Source organism: Sorex araneus, chromosome 1 (genome assembly GCF_027595985.1).
Source record: "Sorex araneus isolate mSorAra2 chromosome 1, mSorAra2.pri, whole genome shotgun sequence".
Classification (NCBI taxonomy): domain Eukaryota; kingdom Metazoa; phylum Chordata; class Mammalia; order Eulipotyphla; family Soricidae; genus Sorex; species Sorex araneus.
The window spans coordinates 308,734,130-308,756,957 of record NC_073302.1 but is presented as its reverse complement, the minus strand read 5'-3'; the positions used below and the strand labels follow the sequence as shown (position 1 = coordinate 308,756,957).

The window sequence follows — 22,828 nt, the reverse complement described above, 5'->3', positions numbered from 1 at the left end:
ATTACATAAAAGATGAGCTAGAATGAGTCTTGCAGTTCAAAGATAATAGCCTTCTACGAACAGCCGTTATTTTGAACTCTTAAAAATCCAGGAGAAACAAGAAAAGGAAAAAATAGTGATAGCAAAAAAGGAAAGAAGGTGGAAGAGAGTACCAGGACTAGGGACCCTGAAAGATTAAAAAAAAAAATGTGAAATTGAAGATGTTAAGAAACAGGGGTGACGCTGCCTGTTAAAGTTTGTCATGGGGGGTAACCCCAGCTTAACTCCTATACTACATATGGTCTCCTGAGCACCTCGAGGGGTGATCTTGCCTCGCACAAGGTCCACATGAGTTCAATCGCAAGCACTACACTTTCCCCCCACCCGCCACCAGGAGAGATCCCTTAGCACAGAGTCAGGAAGGTTTCAACACCTGCCTCCCTCGACCCCCAAAAAAGACCGTTGTCTGAATATGAAAGAGAAAATTTTCTAGTACGATGTGATCCTATATTGCATTTCAGGGTCCATGGGTGCTCTCAGGAATGTCTCCTCGCGGTACTGGACAGGGCGAAGGGGGTGGGGGGGACCGTATGGGATGCTGGGAGTTGAACCCCGGTCGGCCGCGTGCAAGGCAAACACCCTACCCGCTGTGCTATCGCTCCAGCCCTATCCACTTAAAAAAAAAAAAACTTTTTTTTTCTTTTGAGGCGCCAATACCTGGCAGTGCTCAGGGCTTACTCCTGCATCTGTGCTCAGGGATCTCTCCTGATGGGGTGGGGACGGTGCAGTGTTCGGGACTGAACCCATGTAGACCTTGTGCAAAGCAAGTGCTTCCTCTGCTACACTATTTCTCAGACCCAGAGGACAAAGCTCTTATTGGTTCTTCGTGGGCTATACCCGTAGGACCAGCTACAGCCGGACAGTCTGCCCAGTTTCCTTTGAGCTCCCTCACTCAAAAAACTTCCCTGTAGGGCAAGAGCTTTCTCTGATCTCTTGCATTCTTGACCAGAAATGTTAGTAGATCTTTATTTAACCACATTCTTCATTATTGACCTAAAGGTTGGTATAGGAAGTGAATTTGCCTTATATGATGTCACTTTAGTTCAATTCCCAGCACCGTCTTTGTTCACCTGACCGCTACCAGGTGTAACTTAAACACTTCAATCACAACTCCCAAAAGATTGCTATTATCTAAATGTAAAATGTTCAAAGAGTTCTTTCTGTACAACTGTGGGGTCTCCAATTAACATGGATGTTCTTTTGGAGCAGAAATGATACTCTGCCAACACCGTCTGTTTCCAGACTTTTGATACATGCAATTACTATTGATGAGAGATGATATCTCAATGCTGTTTTGATTTGCATTGCCATAATCATGAGTGACAATGAGCACTTTTTTGTGTGCCTATTGGTATCATATGTCTTCCTTGGAAAAATTGTTCAATTCTCCACATCTTTGAATTGAGTCATTAAATTTTTTTGTTGTTGGGTATTGTGAGTGTAAATCTTAGACATTAACTCTTGGATATTGTGAGTATAAATCTTATATTTTAGCCCTTTATCTAAGGTATCATATGCAAATATTTTCTCCCATTCAATAATAAAGTATCTTTGCACTGCAGTTTGAGTTTCCTTTGCTTTTTACTTTGATGCAATCCCAAGCGTTTATATCTGGTTTTGTGGTCTTTGCCTCTGCGGTCATCTCATTGAAGACATCTTTGTAATCAATTTCCTGGAGAGTTCTTATGATGTTTTCTTCAATGTATTATGTAGGTTCTGATTTAATATCAAGGTATTTCATCCATTTTGAGTTTAGATCTCTGAATAGTGTGAGGTAAAATTCTAATGTTTTTTTTTTTTTTTTTTTACACATGGCTGTCTGGTTTTCCTCAACACCATTTGTTTTGTGGAGATTTTCTTTGCTCCACCTATATGTACACACACAGCCCCTTTGCAATAAATTAACTGTCAGTAAATCTGGAGGTTTAATTAGGACTCTAGTTCTACACTATAGTATGAGTAACTTTTTTCACTTAGTTGAATATTATTAATTTTCAAGGAATGGGTTTCAGTCTACTCTGGAAAACATCCTTCATTAAGAAATGATCAGTAAGGGAGAACGTAAATATATAGATAAAAGATTTCATGTTGAAAAGAAGCAAAAATGCAACAATTCTCTCAAAATGTAGCCCTCAGGAAAAATTTTTAGACTTGGGAGCCAGATTAGAAATTAAAGGTACTGTATTAGCGATTCAAGTAAAAGAATAACTAACAGTTTGTAATGGGTAGCTCAGCTAAACGAAGGAAAGGCATTCTGAAACAGCTATTGCTCAGAGCTTGACCCAGCAGACTGCTGTCTCAAAACTGAGCAATGAGATTGTATGTAAAATTTGTCTCTCCTGTTCCTAAACCCAAATCTGCATTTTGGCAGTGAGGCCCAGAAATTGGTATTGAGCATATCCGCTGAGTTATTCTAATTAGACAGCAAAATTAGAGGTTCTAGAATAAGTTTTCTAGAAATAGTAGGAGATGTCTCCAACTTTCTCTCTTCTTAAAATATAAGTAGATACAAGTATAAGTCGTAAGAGTCTACATAAAGGAAGAGTGTTGACTCTTGCATTCTAATCTTACATTAGAACCACAAAGTAGTCAGCAATTCAGTTTTTAATGATTAGATAATAGACAGGAAATCCTAAATAAAATGGAAAATAGAAATAACCAGCAGGTCAATTTCTTTGGTTTGGTTTTGGTTTTGTTTGGGGATCACTCCTGGCCAACTTGGGGGGACCATATGGAATGCTGGGGATTGAACCCAGGGCATGCAAGTGAACTGTACAATAGCCCTGACCTCAGCAAGTTAGTTTTAGTGACCATTCCTGAGACCAAAGAGATAGTACAGGGATTAGGTGCTTGCCTTGCACTCAGCCAACCTGTGGCACTTATATGTTCCCCCAAGCACTGGCAGGACTGATCTCTGAGCACAGAGCTAAGAGTAACCCCTGAGCGCTGCCACTGCCATCTGTTGCCTAAAAACAAAAATAAGAACCATCTCTCAGCTATATAAAGGAGTCTTCCCTCATCATTCTGTTTAAGGTAACTCAGAGTTTCATCATGTCCCTTTTTGTATTAGTAACTATTTCTAAAATATAGGAAAAAAATCTGCATTTCAAGGTCACTCCCTCAGCTGATTTACAACCTAGCTAAAGGTGAACTCTATCTTTATGTGGTAAAAAATATTAGAAGATACTTTGTTCTTTATATGCTTTAGGTATTCCTTATCATTGCAAAAAGGTAATCAGCAAATTTTGACAGGTTGCCTGAACAAAGAAAGAATTTATTTTAACTACCTTCTGGGCTCCTTATTTATCAATCCAGTTATACCAGTTATGTAGATAACCTTTTATTATTATTATTATTATTGCAATGTTCAGAGGTGATGGGTTGAGTTTCTCTCCCGGCCCCAAGCAAAGCCCAGGCAGCCAAAAACCTCCAGAACCCAGCCACAGCCATGCTCAAGGCCACCCTCCACATGCTCGGACAAGCCTCACTCTGAAGGAACCAATAGAGGAACTCAAGTATGCAGGACCCATGCCTGAGATCTCCAAGCCAGCTTGATCAGGACTGGGCCTCCTCCACCCAGATCCCCAGTTTTCCAGTAGCTTGGCAGTCACACCCACAACCCCCCACACACATACCCCACCACCATGTAATCTTATCAATGGCCAGGATCCAGAGACTATAAAAAAGCTCCCAGAAGAGAGCAACACAATTTTTTCCAGGAGTGTGTGGCCCCATTTGTGGCTGTATGACCTCTTTATTTTTTTTAATTTTTATTGTTACTTTTTTCCCACATAGCAGAGCCTGGCAAGCTACCCATGACGGATTTGATAGCCCAAAACAGCAACAACAATGTGCGACTCGTATTCTGGAGTGAGCAGACTCCATTGGGCTACACTAGCATGAGAGAGGGACAAATGAAGACATTACTGGTGCCAGCTCGAGCAAATTGATGAACAACAGGATGACAGTGATACATTGATACACTGATTGCAATATGGTTTTGTTTGTGTACATGAGTGTGTGTATATATTTTTTCGTGGTTTTGTTGCTTTGTTTTTGTTTTGGGGTCACACCTGGTGGTGCTCCAGGGTCACTTCTGGCTCTACTCTCAGGAATGACTCCAGGCTGGGCTCTCAAAGCCATATGGAATACTAGGGACTGAATCCAGGTCGGCCCCGTACAAGACAAATGCACTATGTAATGTACTACCTCTCCCGCCCCGAGTGTGTGCATAATTCGTATGTGTTTACATTATTATCCTCAGTTCTCATTTCCACATATTTATCAAACAGTTGAAAATAGAATGACCTCAAATCAAAGTAGAAATAGTGTAAAAATTAATTCTTTTTTAATGCTTCAAATTTTCTAGGTTAAAACTATTTCAGTCCTTGAGTTTAAACCCATCTTATTTCCCCCAATTTTTCTATTTTCTAGGATATGATGTATTTTTGTAATCATAAATGGCAACTCTGACCTTTTTCCAGTTAAAAATAATAAAATCAAATTTGCATGAAGGTTTTGTTAAACTGAATCTTCGTTCCATTTAGAAACATATGATCCAAAACAATAAGTATAGTTTTAAGCCAATACTTATTTCTATTTGACATTCTACCAATTCAAATTATGCATTTTATACAACAAACATTTTCTGAAAAAATAAAGCAAGTTTCTAAGCAGCTGTCCACAAAGTATTTAGCTTATTGTGACAAGAGGATATTGAATAAAGTATTTATGCTAAACGACCTAGATCTTCGTTTATGACAGAAATTCAACTCTACTTAAAAGAATCAGACATTTAAAATAGCCCTAGCAACTTCAGATATGAATTTAAATAACCTTAGATGGTTTTATTTAAAAGGATCTTGAATAAAGTTTATCCCAACATCCAATTAACATATTTCTACCAGGTCTTGAATTTCTATACTCAAATGTTTTTAATTTTTAATGTTAATTTTAGTATGATTAAGGATTTATTCATATTTCCAGTTAAAGATGCAATTCTGTATCATGTATATTTGAGAAGATGTATATCAGATTTCCTGTGGCAAATCTGACCATTCCTATAGTGTGAAATACAACTATTTTTCTAAAGAGATTCTGCTGCATGTCAAGGTGACTCAGCCCTCCTCCTCTTAATTCAAAAGGTTCTTAATGACTTTTGTGTGACCAATAGAATGCAGTATAGTCATTAAGAACCTTAATTCAAAAGGTTCTTAATGACTTTTGTGTGACCAATAGAATGCTTTGGGACTTTTGATGTCAGGTTATAAGGATCCTTGCAGCACTAGCTTGGGTTTTTTGTAACTCTTATCTTGAGGATGCTCTCTCTTGGAACCCAGGCAACATTTTGGTGAAGATTCTCTTAGAGAGAAGCCCGTTAACTCCCAGTCAATAGCCATTGATAATTGCTGGCTCTGTGTCATGAGCTGTAAGAGAATCAGCCAACTGAATCTTTAAATGTGGAATTTCAAGTCAATTCAGGCCTACAAAAGGCACAAGACTTTAAAAGGCTTTACCAGTCAGCCCATAGAACCATGAAGTAATAATAAATTGTTTTCATTAGCTTTGAGGATAGTTTTTTTTGTTTTTGTTTTTGCTTTTTGGGTCACACCCAGTGATGCACAGGGGTTACTCCTGTCTCTGCACTCAGGAATCACCCTGGCATTGCTCAGGGGACCATATGGGATGCTGGGAATCAAACCCGGGTCGGCCGTGTGCAAGGCAAATGCCATACCCGCTGTGCTATTGTTCCAGCCCCAAGGATAGTTTTTTGAACTAGAGACTAGTTTATCTTTCTCACATTGGTTATAATATATCAAATTTTTATATTTTTAAAAAAATTATTAGAGATTAACCAGCCTTTAAATCCTTTCACCTAGTAAAATAGCACCATTAAAATGGTCTTAATAGAAATAGTTCAGCCTTATATTCCTTATACTTTTCCTCTATTTGTTGCTAAACCAAAATATGAGCTATATAATATTATAGGCTCTTTCCCAATCATTTTATGAAACAAGAAAAGAATAGGAATTAGAAGCAATTGTATCACTAACCCAAAGTATAAAGTATTATCATTATTTACCCTACTTCAAAGTTGGTTCCATCTGCTTCTCATAGACTTTGGGTTCACATGTTTTCTGTAAATTCATAATAATATGCCATTTATAATTTTTTTTAAATTTTTGTTCTTTTGAGGCCACACCTGACCTGGTTGTGTTCACGACTTATTCTTAGCTCTATGCTCAGGGCTTACTCTTGGTGATGCTCAAGGAATCATATGTGGTATTGAAGATCAAACCAGGACCAGCTGCATTCAAGACAAGCCCTCAACCTTTGTACTATCTTTGTCGGCCCCCAATATCTCACGTTTTATTCTTTTAAGTCCATTTTCACAACTGAATGGCAAATGTTGCCATTTGATTTTCTTTAACCAAGTCCATGCTTATAGAAAATAAATGACAAATCTTTCCAACTGATTTTCTTCTTTTACTAAATTATTTGTCTTCCTAGTTCTAACACTGTAGCACTGTCATCCTATTGTTCATCGATTTGCTTGAGCGGGCACCAGTAACATTTCCATTGTGAGACTAGTTGTTATTGTTTTGGGGATATCGAATACACCACAAATAACTTGACAGGCTCTGTCGTGCAGGCGGGATACTCTCAGTAGCTTGCTGGGATCTCCGATAGGGATGGAGAAATCGAACCTGGGTCAGCTGCCTGCAAGGCAAGTGCACTACCCGCTATGCTATCACTCCAGTCCAGTTCTAACACTAAATATTAAAAATATTTCATTTAATTCTTTTAATTTTCAGAGCATTCATTATACATTTTGGTAGTATTAATTCTGTCTTTCAATCCCTCAATTTTCATCTTCAAGGAGATAGTTCATCATAAAAATTTCCCTTTCACTAAAGGTTGGTAACTTTTTTTTTTTTTTGCTTTTTGGGTCACACCCGGCAATGCACAGGGGTCGTTCCTGGCTCATGCACTCAGGAATTACCCCTGGCGGTGCTCAGGGGACCATATGGGATGCTGGGATTTGAACCTGGGTTGGCCGCATGCAAGGCAAACGCCCTAACCACTGTGCTATCACTCCAGCCCCAGGTTGGTAACTTTTAACTCCTTTAATTTTCTTCTTGTACACTAATCAAATTAAAGTGTGTTTTTATGACCTACTAAACATTTGCATCTAGATATTTAGGCATTAACTCTTAATTAACATTTCAAAATTTATTTAATCTTTTATCCAGAACATCTAAAAAATAAGACATCTGGTTTAATCTTGAACAATTCTTTCAAGTGAACCACTATTTTCCCATGTTCAAGATTTCAAGTTCCTGGAGAATGTCTTATTTGTTCTCCCTGTTTTTGCCTAATTAACTTATTTTAAAGATTATTCATTATCTTCCATCACATTGTCATTTTTCCTATTCATTTGTATTCATCTCTATTCCACTATCACTGGTCTAGACTGTTCAGATATTCACAAGATTACTATGACAATTAGGCCTATCTTTTTCAATTTATTCTTTGTCTTAAATAACATTTCCCAATTTTCTTCCTTATCCTCTAATTTCATTACAAATTTTCCCTGATCAAATACTTTCCATGAAGCTCTATTGCTTGTTGTGTACATTTTGAATTCCTGTATTGCTTTTAAAGTCTTTCCAAAATCAAGTCCCATCCTGTTTTATTGCTCCCCCAAATTTGCATCCTTCCTGCTTTGAAAAGGGCCCTATTATTCTGTCTAGAACACCTCCTTCCTCACTTCCCAAATCCTCCATGCCACATCCCGCCAAATCAAGTTAAATTCCACACCCTCTATGAAATTTTCCACAACATGTTTACAGAATAAAATTATATTCAACACCACTTTTTTGAAGTCAGATGAACAATCTCAGAGTAAGTGTATATAACGATACACAGTGAAGAGAAACAAGAGTTAAGTTATGCGTTTAAGGAAAAAATTTATAAACATTCCTGGCTATGACTATGGGAACCTGGGCTTTAATAATTAAAAGGAGTGCAGGTAAAAGTTAACCTTGAATTGCACTAAATTGCATATAGACTGAACAAAGCGAGTATTGCAGGTTTTAGCATGAAATACTCCAACACACCCTTTCTGGAGAATAACATTTTGGAGAAGAGAAAATCTTAGTTGAAAACTTTGACAAGATTAAGGTATCACTGAGGAGAGAAAAGAAGGGAGGAAGCAAAAGATGCCAGAATCTCATTTGCTAACTTTGCAAATAACTTATTTTTTTAGAATTAGCCCTGTGCATTATAGATATGATAGTTATAAACAATTCAGAATATTTTATTAACCAGTTACTCTCATTCTTCTATTAGGCTGGAATATGAATTTCTTTTTCCGAGGCAAACAAGAATTGCTTTCTATATTCACCCCAACACACTATCCTTCCTTAACCGATAAGTATAAGGTGTCACAAAGCCAGGTAAAGATAGATTCAGCTTGCTGACCCAGTTGGGCATTCTTACAATTTTTTTTTTCCTCTTGTCCTCTTAATTTGAACTCATGCAGAACTCACACAGACACCCCCACCCCCAACTCCTCGAAATAAAAGAAACTTTAAGTAGGGACATTCTGAGTTTATTACAAGTCAAAAGGAAGATGGAAAGAGGACCCTCACTGACCAAGGATGTTTGCTTTGGTCCTTCCTTCTTCCATGTGTTCTATTTCTGCCACAGCTTTTCCTACTCTTATTTTCTTTTTCTTGTTTTATTGTTTTCTCCCATTTTTATGGAGGCACCATGATTTATAAAACTGTTAATGATAGCATCATGCATCATTCCAACACCACAGCAACTCCTCCTAACTGTCTGGCCCCTCCCACCAGTGTCCCAAGCACCCCCCACCCACCCACCCATTCTCCCAGGTAAGCTCAGTTTTCAAGACTAACTCTAGTTCTGTCCCCACTGACTATTTGGTGCTCCAACACTTTCTTTTCAATCCTTTTTTTCCAAGACATTTTGTTTCCTAACATCTCTCTCTCTCTCTCTCTCTCTCTCTCTCTCTCTCTCTCTCTCTCTCTCTCTCTCTCTTTAATTCGAGAAGTTTTTCTTTTTATTTTTCTTTTCATTTTTAGGCCACACCTATTGGTGCTAAGGGCTTACTCCTATTTCTGTGCTCAGAAATCACTCCTGGTGGGCTTTGAAGACCATACAGAGTGCCACGAATGCAACCTGTGTCAGTCACATGAAAGGCGAGCACCCTACCAACTGTTCTAGCTCTTTAGTCCTGAGAATCCTTTTACTTGTTTCCAATTTATTTTTTCCAAGCGCTTGAGTATTTCCCCCATTTCTGTTTGCGGTTAATTTTCATGTTTAAAGTATCATGATCTTCAAGGATGTTTGATAAGATCTCCATTGTGTTGACTTTATGGAGGTATGTTTGTGACTGTGATCTGGCCTGGAAAATGACCCAGACTTGCCTGTTTCTGAACTGTCAAATCATTGACGTGAATCCTAGACTTCAGGGGCTCATTGTTCATGCCCACATAGTTTATTCTTTACTTCCCTGTCTTCTGAGTTCTTACACCCTTCATGTACCCTTTCCTATAATTTCATACACACACACAACAATTTTGGTGGCCTTAATTAGAATAGGAATCTATTCCTGTCAAAAGACAGGTGTTGGCTCTCTGTCTGATTACAGCTTGGAAAGAAACTTTTAAGAATTAGAACCCAGGTTTAGGTTTCTGATGAGTGAGAGAGGTGTTAACCCTATCCCAAAGGTCAGTCATCTCCATAATAACAGCTTCTTGCGTCTTGAGGAACAGGTAGTTTCCCCAAAGGCCTCCAAGCAATAGGTTCTTTTTATTATTGTACTGAATGAAAGTTAGGGAAAATTAACCTCAGAATTCTCAGGAGTAGACTTGACAGTCTAGACAAATGTGAGGTTTTAAGAAAATAATCTCAGTCTGGCTAGAGATTTTATGCTGGATTCGTCACCAACTTCATAGAGGCCTGTAACTCAGCTAGATCTAAAGAGCAACTTTTAATGGAGTAAATGAACAGATGGCTTTAAATGATTAATTTTGGCTTTCTATGTGCTAGCGTTGTTGCCCCCTCCGTGAGTTTTTCTCAGGCGAGCATATAGGCCCAAGTGTCACTAAAGGAGTTGACAGCCAATTTCAAGTACAACAAAAAGCATAAGCAAACAAATACGCCTGAAGAATACTGCGCCCCACTGTGGAAAGTGCCCCATCCTTCGTATTTTAACTTAGTATCCCTTGTGTTCCCAAAAACCGTTTAAAGACAGTTCACCCTGGAGATCATTCACAACACGTCTCCCCTACTCCCCAGAGGGGGCCTTTTCTAACGCACTTCCAGGCAAGAAGAGACTCTGAATGTCCAGATCTCCGTTACCATTCACAGGCCAAAGCGTCCTCTGCTTTGCACCCTTTTGCTCCCTTCCAAGTTGGCCGGGGGTCTATAACTGCACCGATTAGCAGTCCGCTCGTTCCTGAGCGCGGAGCCTGTGGGAACTTAGGACCGGCAACGCGAGCACCGCCATCCCCGAGGCCTCGGGTCCTCAGCAAGAAACCCGACAACAAAGGGCTGGGCAGCTGCGGGGGAGGCGCGCGTTCCCGGCCTGGAGCTGGACGCAGACTGCATCGGAGCCGGGACCGGCCGCCGGGGGTCGGGGGCAGAGAGCCCCGGGCCCTGCAGAGCCGCCTTCAGCTTCAGCCCGACCTCCCCGGCGCTCCCACTGCTCTCCTCCAAACTTCGGGCACCCCCCACCCACCCACCCACACACACACACACAGTCCAGGGTCTCGGAGCTCCCGGGGCTCTTGCACACCCGTTTCTCCCACCCGCACCTCCCTCCGCATTCCGGGGCCGACTCCCAGCTGCAGCCGCCGAACTCCGCTAACCCAAACTTGCTCGCTCCAGAAACCCGGCGCTCCGAGGAACTGCAGCGCGTTTGGACGCGCCCGCGCCCCACGCGGACCGTCGCCCTCCCGGCCCCCACCCGACGGGGTTGCCCGGGCTGGCGATTAGCGAGTGTCCTCATTGCTTTCCTTCTCTCTTGCGCCCCGGGCTTCAACCAACGCCACACACACACACACACACACACACACACACACACACACACACACACACACACACACACACACACATCCCCGATCTCCCCGCCCGGGTTCTTTTCCGGGACTGCAACCTGTGCCCCTTGCAAGTTTGCTTTGTTCCCACCAAGTTTGCAGTTTTCAACTTGCTCCCCCAAGGGCACGGTGAAACGCGGGGGCCGCGTGGAGACGGCGATCTCCAGGGTAGCGACCCCCTTATTTTCCCCCCAAGGCGTCTCCCTTACACACACACACACACACACACACACACACACACACACACACACACACACACACACACAGCCGTTGCCCCGTTGCTCTAAAGAGCTCCAACAGCGTCCCGGGCTCGGCGTGCCCTCGCCCCCACCCAGACAAGGGTCCCCGAGCCCTCCACCCCACCCCCACGCCGGCCCCTCCCCCATAAGGTCTTCGTTCCACTGCAAAGAGCGGGGCGCCCGGGCCGGGTGCAGGTGCCACCTTCCCCCCCCCCACCCCCGGCGACTGTCCCGCGACCGTCCTGAGACCCGCCACGGTGGGGGGAGCGGACGCGCCTTTGGGGGGCAGGGGGACGCCTTCGGAGGCCCGAACGCCGTTCACTTAGTGTCGGCCACACGCGCCCCAGAATCGGCGGGGACCCCCTATTCCCCGCGGAGCGGCGCCCCTCGCGCCCGCCCGCACACACTCACCCATGGCGTGAGGGTCCCACTGCTCCGCGTCCTCAAGGCGCTGACCAGGCTCAAGTGGTCGCCGCGGCTCTGCAGCCAGTGACAGCCTCGGCCCTCCCGGCGGTGCAGGGGTGCCGGCTCGGGATCTCCGCAGACGCCTCCCCCTGCCACCTGCCTCCGGCCCGGACTGGGCCGGGACCGCCCTCCCCGCTCGCCCGCCCCGCGCGCCTCGAACGCTTTCCCCGCGCGCTCCCCGCACGCCCGAGGATCCTTAAGGTGGAGGCCAGGAAAAGACTCGAACCCCGACTCGTGGGGTTGGAGGATAATTCCAATTCTCCCAAGCCTCACTACCCTCTAATTTTCTCATTAGTAAAGATCAGAGGAACGTTGGCATCACCCCCTCTTCTTTCTTGCTGTGTTGAGTTGTTCTCAACCCTATTCACCGCTCAAACCCATCCCCGTACTCCCCACCCACCCCACCCCCCAATACATCATAATATGCAAAAGGCACTTGGGGAATAAATGATGCTGCAGAGATCCGAAACTGTGTTGCACGTTGAGAGGAATCGGTTCAGATCCCAGCTGCCCCTCTCATGTCTGTGAAGTCAGTTTCCTAAGCTGCAAAGTGAATCATCTAAAACTGATAGACTCTAAGTTTCCTTCAACGTAAAATAATAATAATAATAACAGTGTAAGTCCACCGGTTATTGACCTAGTTCTTTCAGGATTCTGGCGGAATAAGTTATTTCAGTAAGTCGGTCCCTGAAGTGTCTGTTAGGCTTATTTTTTCCCCTGGCACAGCACCGCTATGTAGAAATCTATGCCACGAGTAAATGAAAGAATTGGAAGAATGAAATAGAAAGTCACGAGCCTGAGGGACAATATTCTCTATTGTATTGGAGAAGACTAGATTTATAATAATAATAAAAATAAATTCATTGAGCAAAACTATGTGAATAGAAGCAGAGCATATCATTAAAACAGCACAGGAATGTTTGTGCAGCTATTTTTCAGGTAATGGAAGAAGGGCACTCCAGGAAAGGATGTGGTAAATGCATTTCAAAGAGGCATAGAGAGTTATTCTTCAGGGAGGGAAAGGAAGTAATCAATAAAAGTATTCAAGACATGTTTCAGAAATGCATCACCATTCAGAAACCTCATGAACTTGAACTGTGATTGCCAAACCGAACACTTTACACATGGGCTTGGTATAGTTGAGTGAGGATCGCTTAGAGATTAGAAGCACATTTTTTTATTTTGTGAATATCTATTTTTAGAATATTAGAATTCTAAAAATTAGAGTTATTGTTAGTTTTTCCAATGGAAGAGTATTGTACTTCTGAACTATGCAATATCAGAATAATAACTTGACTTGGGTATGATTTACTGTCAGGAACCAAAGAATTGTATATTGATTTATATAATTCTGACCTTTGGGGTGTGGGGGAGGAGGGCTTGGGTCACACCCTGTGTTACTTAGCGCTAACTCCTGGCTCTGCACTCAGAGATCACTCTTGACTGTGCTCAGGGAATTATAAATAGTCGTTAGGATCAAACCCTGGTTGGCCACTTCCAAGACAGATGCCCTACCTGCGGTAGTATCTTTCCAGACCTATCACTATAAACTTTCAAGCAACATACTTTTATTTTCACTTTATGGATTAACAAACAAGTCACAAAGAAATAAAGCATGTATGCAAAATCAAACATGCAATAAAAGGTGAGATTCAAACCCAAGCAGCAATGCCCCAGAAAAAGTAGTTCATAAATATTTTACTCTCTATGATGTATAAGGATTTTTCAACAGGTTAAATGTTTTAATTGTTTATTAAAACAATCAAATCCAATAATTAAGATGATGTTTCTCTCGGACTGATCATAAGTGAATGCATCAAAAACCATTAATAGAGCCATATTAGAGCCATAGGTGGCAGTGCTCAGGGCTATATACAGTGTCTGGGATATAGTTTGGGTCAGCCACTTGCAAGATTGTACCTGAGACATTATCTCTCTGACCGTCAGTTTGATTTTTTTCTTAGCTATTGTATTTAAACACAAAATTAGCATATGTAAAAATGTGTGTCAGGTCTACAAGACAATCTCTCTGCCTCCATAAACTTCAAATTGAAAACAAAAAAGATGAGGGAAGTTACGTTGCCACAGGAGAAACTGTTCTACCTCTGAAAGTTCAAGCCGGGGTGAGTGAAGTGCTCTGGGCTGGCATCAAGAACCTTGGCTTCTCTCTTCTCTCAGTGGACCCCTGGCACAGTGCTCACTTTGGAGACATGCTTTTGAAGTTCCTGGAGGCACTGGAGAGTTCAGAACTTTGAAGCCCTTTGAGAAAATGCTTGGCAGTTTGCTCCCTCATCTGTCCAGGAAGTCCACTCTGCAGACATACAAGCAGGCACTGCAGCTTGCACTCTTGCTCAGCTTTTATCCGTGGCTATTTCCTTCTAGAACCTTCTCCTTGGGTTCCTTGAAGCTCATAATCTTCAAGTAAAGTCAAATGTCGAGAGCATACTTGATCTCTTGACATTCTTTCTTTACTGGATGTGCTGCAAACCATGTGATGTTTAATGAAATGTGATCTACTTTCATTCAACTTGTAATACAGGTAGAATACAGGTAGGTGTTTATAAATGAAGAATCTCCCAATGGCCCATGACTGCATCTGGCTCACCAGGAAGCACCTGGGTCCTTAACCAATTACAGTGGTATTTGCCTCTGCCTGGTGAATCTGCAAAGGTATCACCATTAAGTCACCTTCGGACACAAGGGAATGCCCCAAGTGACTCAACCCTAATTAATAAATCAGTAGGTCAGACCATAGGTTTGGACTTTTTAAAAGTGTCACTTATTTTGGAAATCGTGGTTTTAATCTACATTTTAATTAACTTTGGAAAGTGTGCTTACATCTTTTTTCAGTCAGAGATCTATTTTCTATAATAGGTGTATGAAGAGTGATAGCTCATACATAAGAATTTAATGCAAGGTGGAATTTTTAAAAACAAACAGCTATCATTAATACAAATAATAAAAATCTTACTAACTCAAGGATGATTTATCTGCGTTTTCTCTGCCATGTGCCTTTATAGTTGTTGTGGTTTCTGTTCTAATGCAGCTACATGGCCTCCAAATAGAGCACCTCCATGCAACCAAAACTCCTGATTGACAACTCAGGTATAGTTCATAGAAAAGAAGAAGATATGATTGAAGAGCAGGACACAAGTGTAAACTATTGGAAATGGTCGTTGAAAGGATGGGACTTCTGGTTGACCTGTGAGCTGAAGCCATACAAACTCTCTTCTATCAATAGATCCATTTCAAAGATGCAGCCTTCAGAGTGACGATCTGGGTGCTATACATGACTGAACCCAATAAAAAATCTCTCCAAAAGCTAAGATTCTGATAGGTTGGTTGTGGAAATCATCTTGCAGCTACCTAAGACAAGTCTCATACATATAGTCCCTTGCTTAATATTAATAAAACTGCCTCCTACTGGCATGAAATAATCCGACTCTCTTCATTCTTTTCTTCCCCTCCTTGTACGGAGAAGAAATTGCAAATCAAGAAGGTTTTCTTTGGTGAGTTCCTTATTCAGGCCTTTTTTCCATTTTTAAAATGTGCCTCTTTTATAAATTATTGTTGAGCTACAAATGTTCTTTGTATATTTTGGATAGCAACAAGTTATCAGTTATTTTTATCAGATCTATCTTTTCAGATATACTTCTGGATTAAGACTCATACTTTAATGCTTATTGTTACTTTATATTGTTTAATGATCAAATGGTAAATGCAGTTGTATATTTAAACTAGACCATATAGTATCTGCATAGGTATGTATTGTCCCACATAAAGCCATTCTCACTTAAGTTTCTGTAGGAAAAAAAAAATTAGTCGATCTATTTAATAGTGAGTGAACTAACATAAGTCTGCAAAGTCATAAGACCAAGAGTCATTTTTATAGACTCTGCAGATTGATAAGATGTCATATTATATAAAAATCCCTAAAATATTAGTGTGCCAATTACTAGGACTTTAAGATAATTCTTCCAGTAGATTTTTATTGGGTTAATTGAGTTAAACTAATTTTATGTATATGTTCAAAACTCAAAAGTGTGCCTCAGTAGAGCTATAGGCAGAACTTTGGCTTCTTAGGGACACATAATCACAGAACTCAGGGTCCAAATGAGGAAACCTGTTCTCCAATATCTGCTTCACTGAAGATAATTTTAAACAAGTATGAGAATATTGTTGTTTTTCCTGGATTTTTGGCCATATTTTTCATATTTTACTGTAGTGATTTTTAAGTCATTTCCTTTATTAACTAGCATTAATAAATCATCCTTGAGTTAGTAAGATTTTTATTATTTGCATTAATGATAGCTGTTTGTTTTAAAAAAATTTCCACCTTGCATTAAAATTCTTATGTATGAGCTATCACTCTTCATACACCTATCATAGAAAATAGATCTCTGTGGGGCTGGAGCAATAGCACAGCCGGTATGGCATTTGCCTTGCACTCGGCCGATCCAGGTTCGATTCCCAGCATCCCATATAGTCCCCTGAGCACCGCCAGGAGTAATTCTTGAGTGCAGAGCCAGGAGTAACCCCTGTGCATAGCCAGGTGTGACCCAAAAAGCAAAAAAAAAAAAAAAAAAAAGGATCTCTGACTGAAAATAGATGTAAGCACACTCTCCAAAGTTAATAAAACCATTGCCTTTTCTGTTCCTAAGAAAATGATTAACTACTTGAGTATATTTTATTTTCCTTTCATCACCCACTATTTATTTAGGTACTGTGTCTTACCAATTACAAACCATTACTTCATGCACGAATATATCTTATACACCACTATATGCTTATGAAATAAGCACTATAGCTTTAAAAATATATAGTAGTTCAACTTGGATTATACAGGAAAGTACCATGCTAACTGAATTGAATAGGATGGACAAATACTGAGTGATCTCTCTCATATGCAGGGTATAAAGAAATATAATGAGGGAATAAAAGTTGGCCAATGATAACACATCCTGAGAGTCACCCTGCAGAACTAAGTTTTCTAAGTGTGAAATCAAAGGGGACCTGTATTCTGGTGGAGGGCTGGTTGGCTGTTGACATGATACGCATGGTAGTCTTGAAACAGTAATATTTGAATATTGTAAATCATGCTGCTTAAATAAAAATATGTAGAAAGTGTAACTAAAAATAATATTAATGAAATTAAGCATAGCAATACAACTTTTGTTGAGTTTTTATAATTTGCTAGGTTATTTCAAGCCATATTTACATAACTTAAAATCTACACAAACCCACTGGATACTCAGAACAACTTAAAAATTGCTGCTATTATTATTGTGCTCTTTCCAGATGAGGAAATAGAGTAAGAAGAAATTAAGTTTCTAAACTGTCTTCAGTACAAGATTATAATGCACAAAATACTCATGGAGATACATCAAAATTAAAGAGACTAATCAGTGCACAGCATTTTTCATGACAGGTTAAGGATCATTTATTATGGTTTGAGAAAAAAATTACATTAATTTTTAAATTAATTCACATGATTAATTAGTTAATTGAATGAATTCATATGAAGTTAACATTATTACTAAATTTTGCATTATAATAAAAATATTACACTTGAGAAAATTTACTACAGTGATGCAAAGTATAAGCTTACAAAATACAGTCTTCTGTATCTGGAAGATTGTGTGCTGCAGTCATTGTTGTATTCATTATCTGATGCACCATCCTCAGTACTACTCAAATAAGATATGTTTACTTTGTTGTTCTGTCTTAGTGCATCACTGTAAAATCCATCTGGTGCATTTGTATATTCTATACTTGTGAAGGTTTCTAATGACTGTTTCATGTAATGAAGGTTCTTTTATGACTGTTTCTTTTCTTTCCCATTGCTCATCGATTTGCTCAAGCGGGCACCAGTAACATCTCCATTTTGAGATTGTTGTTACTGTTTTTGGCATACTGAATACACCATGAGTAGTTTTCCAGGCTCTACTGTGAGGGTGAGATACTCTCGGTAGCTTGCTGGGCTCCCCGAAGGTATGTATATATCTTTTAGCTTATGTTTTTTGAATCTTGATGATTTACAATACCATTAATGAGGGGGGTTCATGCATACAGTATGCCAACATCACGCCCTCCACCAGGGTACCCGATTTTTTCCACCAACCCCCCAAGTGTCCCCCCACTCCACCCCCATTCCCATCCCCCAAATTGGTAAGCTCAGTTATGTAATCAGTTCTTAGGTTATGTGAATTTGATAAATTATCATTTTCACGTGCTGGAGCGATAGCACAGTGGGTAAGACGACCCAGGTTTGATTCCTCCGTCCCTCTCAGAGAGCCTGGCAAGCTACCGAGAGTATCCCGCCTACACGGCAGAGCCTGGCAAGCTACCAGTGGCGTATTCCATATGCTAAAAACAGTAACAAGTTTCACAATGGAAACTGGGTAATCTTGTTTTTTCCTTATAGTCTAGTACTATTCCAGTGTGCATGTGTGTGTGTGTGTGTGTGTGTGTGTGTGTGTGTGATGTGTACATTTATCTGTTTCTTTATCTAGTTATCTGTTCTTGGACACACAGCTTTCTTCTAGATCTTGGCCATTGTGAATATTGTTTCAGTGAACATCGAAGTGTGAATGTCTTTTAAAAATAGTGTTCTGAGGCCCCTGGGTAGATGCAAAGAAGTAAAGTTGTTGGTTTATATGAAATATTAACTCAGTTTTTTGAAAGTCCATATTGTTTTCCAAAAAGGTTGAACCAGTCAATGTTCCTACCAGTAGTGGATAAGGGTCTGTTTCCCCACAAATTCATGCTAACACTAGTTGGTATTGTTCTATTTTGCATATTTGTCTCACTGCTTTGAGGCAATAGCTCACTGTTGTATTGATTTGCGTTTTCCCGATGATAAGTGATGGAGAGCTTTTTTCATTAATCTATCAGCTGTATTTATGTCCTCTTTAAAGAATTTCTGTTCTTATCTTCTCCCCATTTTTTGATGAGGTTGCTTCTTTTTCCATTGTTAAGTTGTTAAGTTTTACACGTGTGTTTTATATCCTGAGCATTATCCATTTATCAGATGAGTAGCGGCAAGTATGTGACTGTCTTTTTATCCTAGCATCACTTCTTATGTGGTATATAAACATTTTAATTTTATGAAGTCCTAATTTGTTTATCCTTACTTATATTTGCTTGGCCAATGGCACTGAATCATTATATTGAAGATGGCTCTAGATATAACATCATAACCGGTTCTACCTATGTTTCTTCAATATAATTTATTGAAGGTTCAGGTCTAATATCGAGGTCTGAAATTCAGTTTTGGACTTTCGTGCACAATACATAAGGTGTCAATTGGTGACCCCAGTTAATGTGGAAATGATGCAAATGGTCTTTATATTTGTTTGTTTGCTTTTATAAATGCATACCTTATGCTTATATGCTTAAGCATATAATTATAAAATAATTATGTGGGAGTCCTGCTTTAGAAGACCCCTCCCATAATTTGAGAAGTTCCCTGCTTTTTCTCCCTTCTTCCTTTTTCCCTAAGTAAAGTCTGTTTTCTAAGGGGAAAAAAGTGCTTTTAGAGCACTATAATAGAAGTATCTAATATACTGAGTAAAGAATAGTTTATAGAAAAGTTTAAGATCCAGTGGTTATAACTATATTTCTCACACTGTTGTCTATTTTTTTTGGTGTTTGTAGTTATGGTAGCTTGATTACTATAGTGATTATACTCTGGATAAAAATATTAAAACAGTAAATGTACCTTCACCATCACTAATATGCTAAAGACCCACCACCACTGTCCTTATATTTGTTCTATTTATTAAAATTGTATTTAAAAAAATTAATAATAATGAATATTAAATGAAATTAATAAAAATGTATTTTATGATAATACCATTATTACTGTGTTGTGTTTGCAGTGCTCCTACACCAAGCCCACCACCAGAGTGCCAAGTTCCCCCCACCATTTTCCCAGGGTCCTTCCCATGTCACTTAGCATCCTCAAGCAAATGGTCTTCAAAGGGTCTGTTTCCATGGGTGAACCATGAGCGTTCCAGGATCTATGCTGCAGACAAAGGTGCACCCACACACCGCAGGTGGACACACTGCAGCCCCCCTTTACCTTTACCCTTTGTTCGTTTGTTTGTATTTGGGGGCAACACACAGTTATGCTCAGGAATCACTCCTGACCAGTTCAGGGGACCATATGGAGTGCTAAGGATCAAACCCCAGTTAACCATAGGCTAGGAAAGTGCCCTACCCACTGTACTATCTCTCTGGTCTCAGTTCTGTCGACTTTTTAAGCAACTTGAAAAACAGAATTTTATGTTTCCACAATTACATAATAGAATATTAAAACCCTATTTTGGACTACAAAGAACAGATTGTAAGGGATATGTTGTGGAGACAATTATGAAGGTCTATTTGCTAGAAAGCTCAGTAACAAATTTATTAATTTATTAACTATCTAGCAATTCTGTTGTTTTTAGAAAGTTATCTTTTTTGACTAACATCCTACTGTTTTAATATAGGTAATATATGGTATGTATTGCAGCTCTAATTTTTTCCATAGTTAACCAAGTGTAAAGTTTATCACTGAGGAATAAATTAATACTAAAATGATCTATTCACTTTGTACTATGAGAATAATAGGAAGAAAAAGGCAGTCTCCCAGAAATGAAAATGGCGTAAAGCTGAAACGAACAGGACTAGAGTGAGGTGCATGACTTCCATCATAGACAAGGAGACAATTGAGAAATAGATAAGCACAAAACCACACAGAACAAAAAGAACACAAACTCAGAATCCTAACCAGTCCGTCCTGTTTTGCTGCAACTAGCATTCTATTATGCTTTGAGACAGCCAAGGATTCAAAGGCAGAAAATTGTAGCTTTGGCATATGTTTTTACACTTCAAATGCAGTGATCTTTTCCTTCACACCCTTTATAAGGTATAAGCTTGTCACCGGGCCATCACAATAGTTCTCGGGGTTTCGCTTGATGGAGAAGTAAAACAGGGATCTTAGAAGTTAGTTTCAAAATGCAGCTGTAAGGAGTGTTGGGAACATGGGGTACAAAGGTCACTGTGCAGGGTGAGGACACCACGGAAGATTCACCCGAACTCTCAGAGCAGTGTTCTGAACTAACAGCATTGAAACTTCCCAGTCACGCTGCAAATCACAGAAGCTTTTCCAGTAGAACGCTAATAGAAAGCTAAAAGAAAATGAGAGACATTTGGAAAGCGTAGCTGGCACTTTCTGTGATGAAATGCTGACAGCAATACAACCGTATCATTTTACCATTTCACGTGTCAGCCAGGATTAGATAAGCAGAGGAAGTGGCAGGTATTATAAGGAAGTGGCCTGCACGGTTGTAGAAGCCCTTTAAGCACAACAGAATCCATAAGGAAGGAAAGATAAGAAGGATGGTGTTACCGGAGGACCTGACCTGTTTAGAGGTCCCTGCACTTAGGGATGTTCTACAACCTTCTTTTGAAGCTATCTGATGAGTCACCAGGATAATCCCACACTGAGTAACTTGAAAGCAATTGCTTGGGGGTTAGACAGACAGTTTAGTGGGTAGGGCACCTGCCTTGCTTACAGCTGACCCGCATTCAGTTCCCAGCACCCCATGTGGTTCTCCAAACCCACCAGGAGAGATCCCTGAGCTCAGAACCAGGAATAAGCCCCTAGCACCGCCAGATGTGGCCCTAAACCCCCATCCCCCAAAACCAATTGCCTGAAAACTTGAACTGCATCTGCAAAATTCCTTGACAGCAGCATCTAGGAAAGTGTTGAAATTATTGGATTTATGATGCATCCTGGTCTCTACAACACATCAAAAGCATTGAGCACACTTGACTAAAAACCAATTTCCAAAAAAGTCAAATAACTTGAATATTTAGGTAAGCCAAATGGTAACAAACCAGAAAACAGTGACCAATATAAAAATTGTTTCCAAGGATTAGAAGTGTGGCTCAGTGGTCGGACTTTTGTCATGCCTGTGTGAAGCCCTGGCTTTGATGCCTGACATTAACGGGAAAAATCTACTGAAATAGACCCAGAGAGAGAGAGCGAGCTCAACAGGTTAGCAGCTTTGAGAGTGGGATGCCTAGATCCAATTCCCTGCAACACATGATCCCCTGAGCATACCCAGAAGAAATCTACTCCCCCACCCACCACCACAGCTAGCTGTGGCCCCAAAGCAACAAGATTCTAATGCAGACAGGGTATGTGAGACCCTGGATCCCATTTCTGGCACTGAATAACGAAACAATAAATCTACTATATGCCAAAAAAAAATACAATTTGGAACATTTTAAGTAAAAGTTGTAGTCTGGAAAGGAAAACTGTAGAACAGCATACAGGTATGAAAGCTTCTAGAATCTGAATTAAGATAACCAATGTTCGTCTCTTTCTTCTTCTGTACCCTTGTCATCCACATCTGCAGGAACAACCTCGGTTTTTCACATATTATAAAGAAGTTGGTACTAACATACCGTATTCCCCTTTTTCCAACCTGGCAGACCTTCTCTCCAAGATACAAAGATCTGCTCACCTTCAGTATCTTGGTTTCTCTCTATAGAGGAATCTGATTGGCCCTACCCACATGGAAGTCATGTGACCACCAGGAGGGATGCTCCTTTTCGTCATGAAAATAATGACACACCGCTCTTTCTCTGTCTGCATGGCTCACATGCTCACTTGAACTGCAGTCTGGAAGGTAGAGAGAATGGTAACACACACACACACACACACATGCACGCATGCACGCACACACAATTTAAATGCAATAGCCCCACAAGACGAAATGAATGGAGTAAATGAAAAAAATCCCCCAAAAATCATGGCAACATTGGAAAGTTGTACATTGTGGCTCATTAATAACAATATATATTTATTGGGGGGGGAAGGTGTAGAGTTTCGGCACACACAGAGAATTGTTCTACAGTCACTCTTCATGGTGTTCCAGGACTATATGTGGTATCATGGGTGGA

At 40.4% G+C, this 22,828-nt stretch overlaps 1 protein-coding gene across 1 annotated transcript in view; it reads right to left on the bottom strand.

Annotated features, from left to right (window-relative positions):
• The window catches only part of GPM6A (glycoprotein M6A), a 283,312-nt gene extending 271,255 nt beyond the window's left edge, over positions 1–12,057 (bottom strand). The window contains exon 1 of the mRNA XM_055121162.1: positions 11,819–12,057. Within this exon, the coding sequence (XP_054977137.1) occupies positions 11,819–11,822 (4 nt within the window). The 5' untranslated portion in view covers positions 11,823–12,057. The remainder of the gene's footprint in view (positions 1–11,818) is intronic.
• Positions 12,058–22,828: the final 10,771 nt, after the last annotated feature.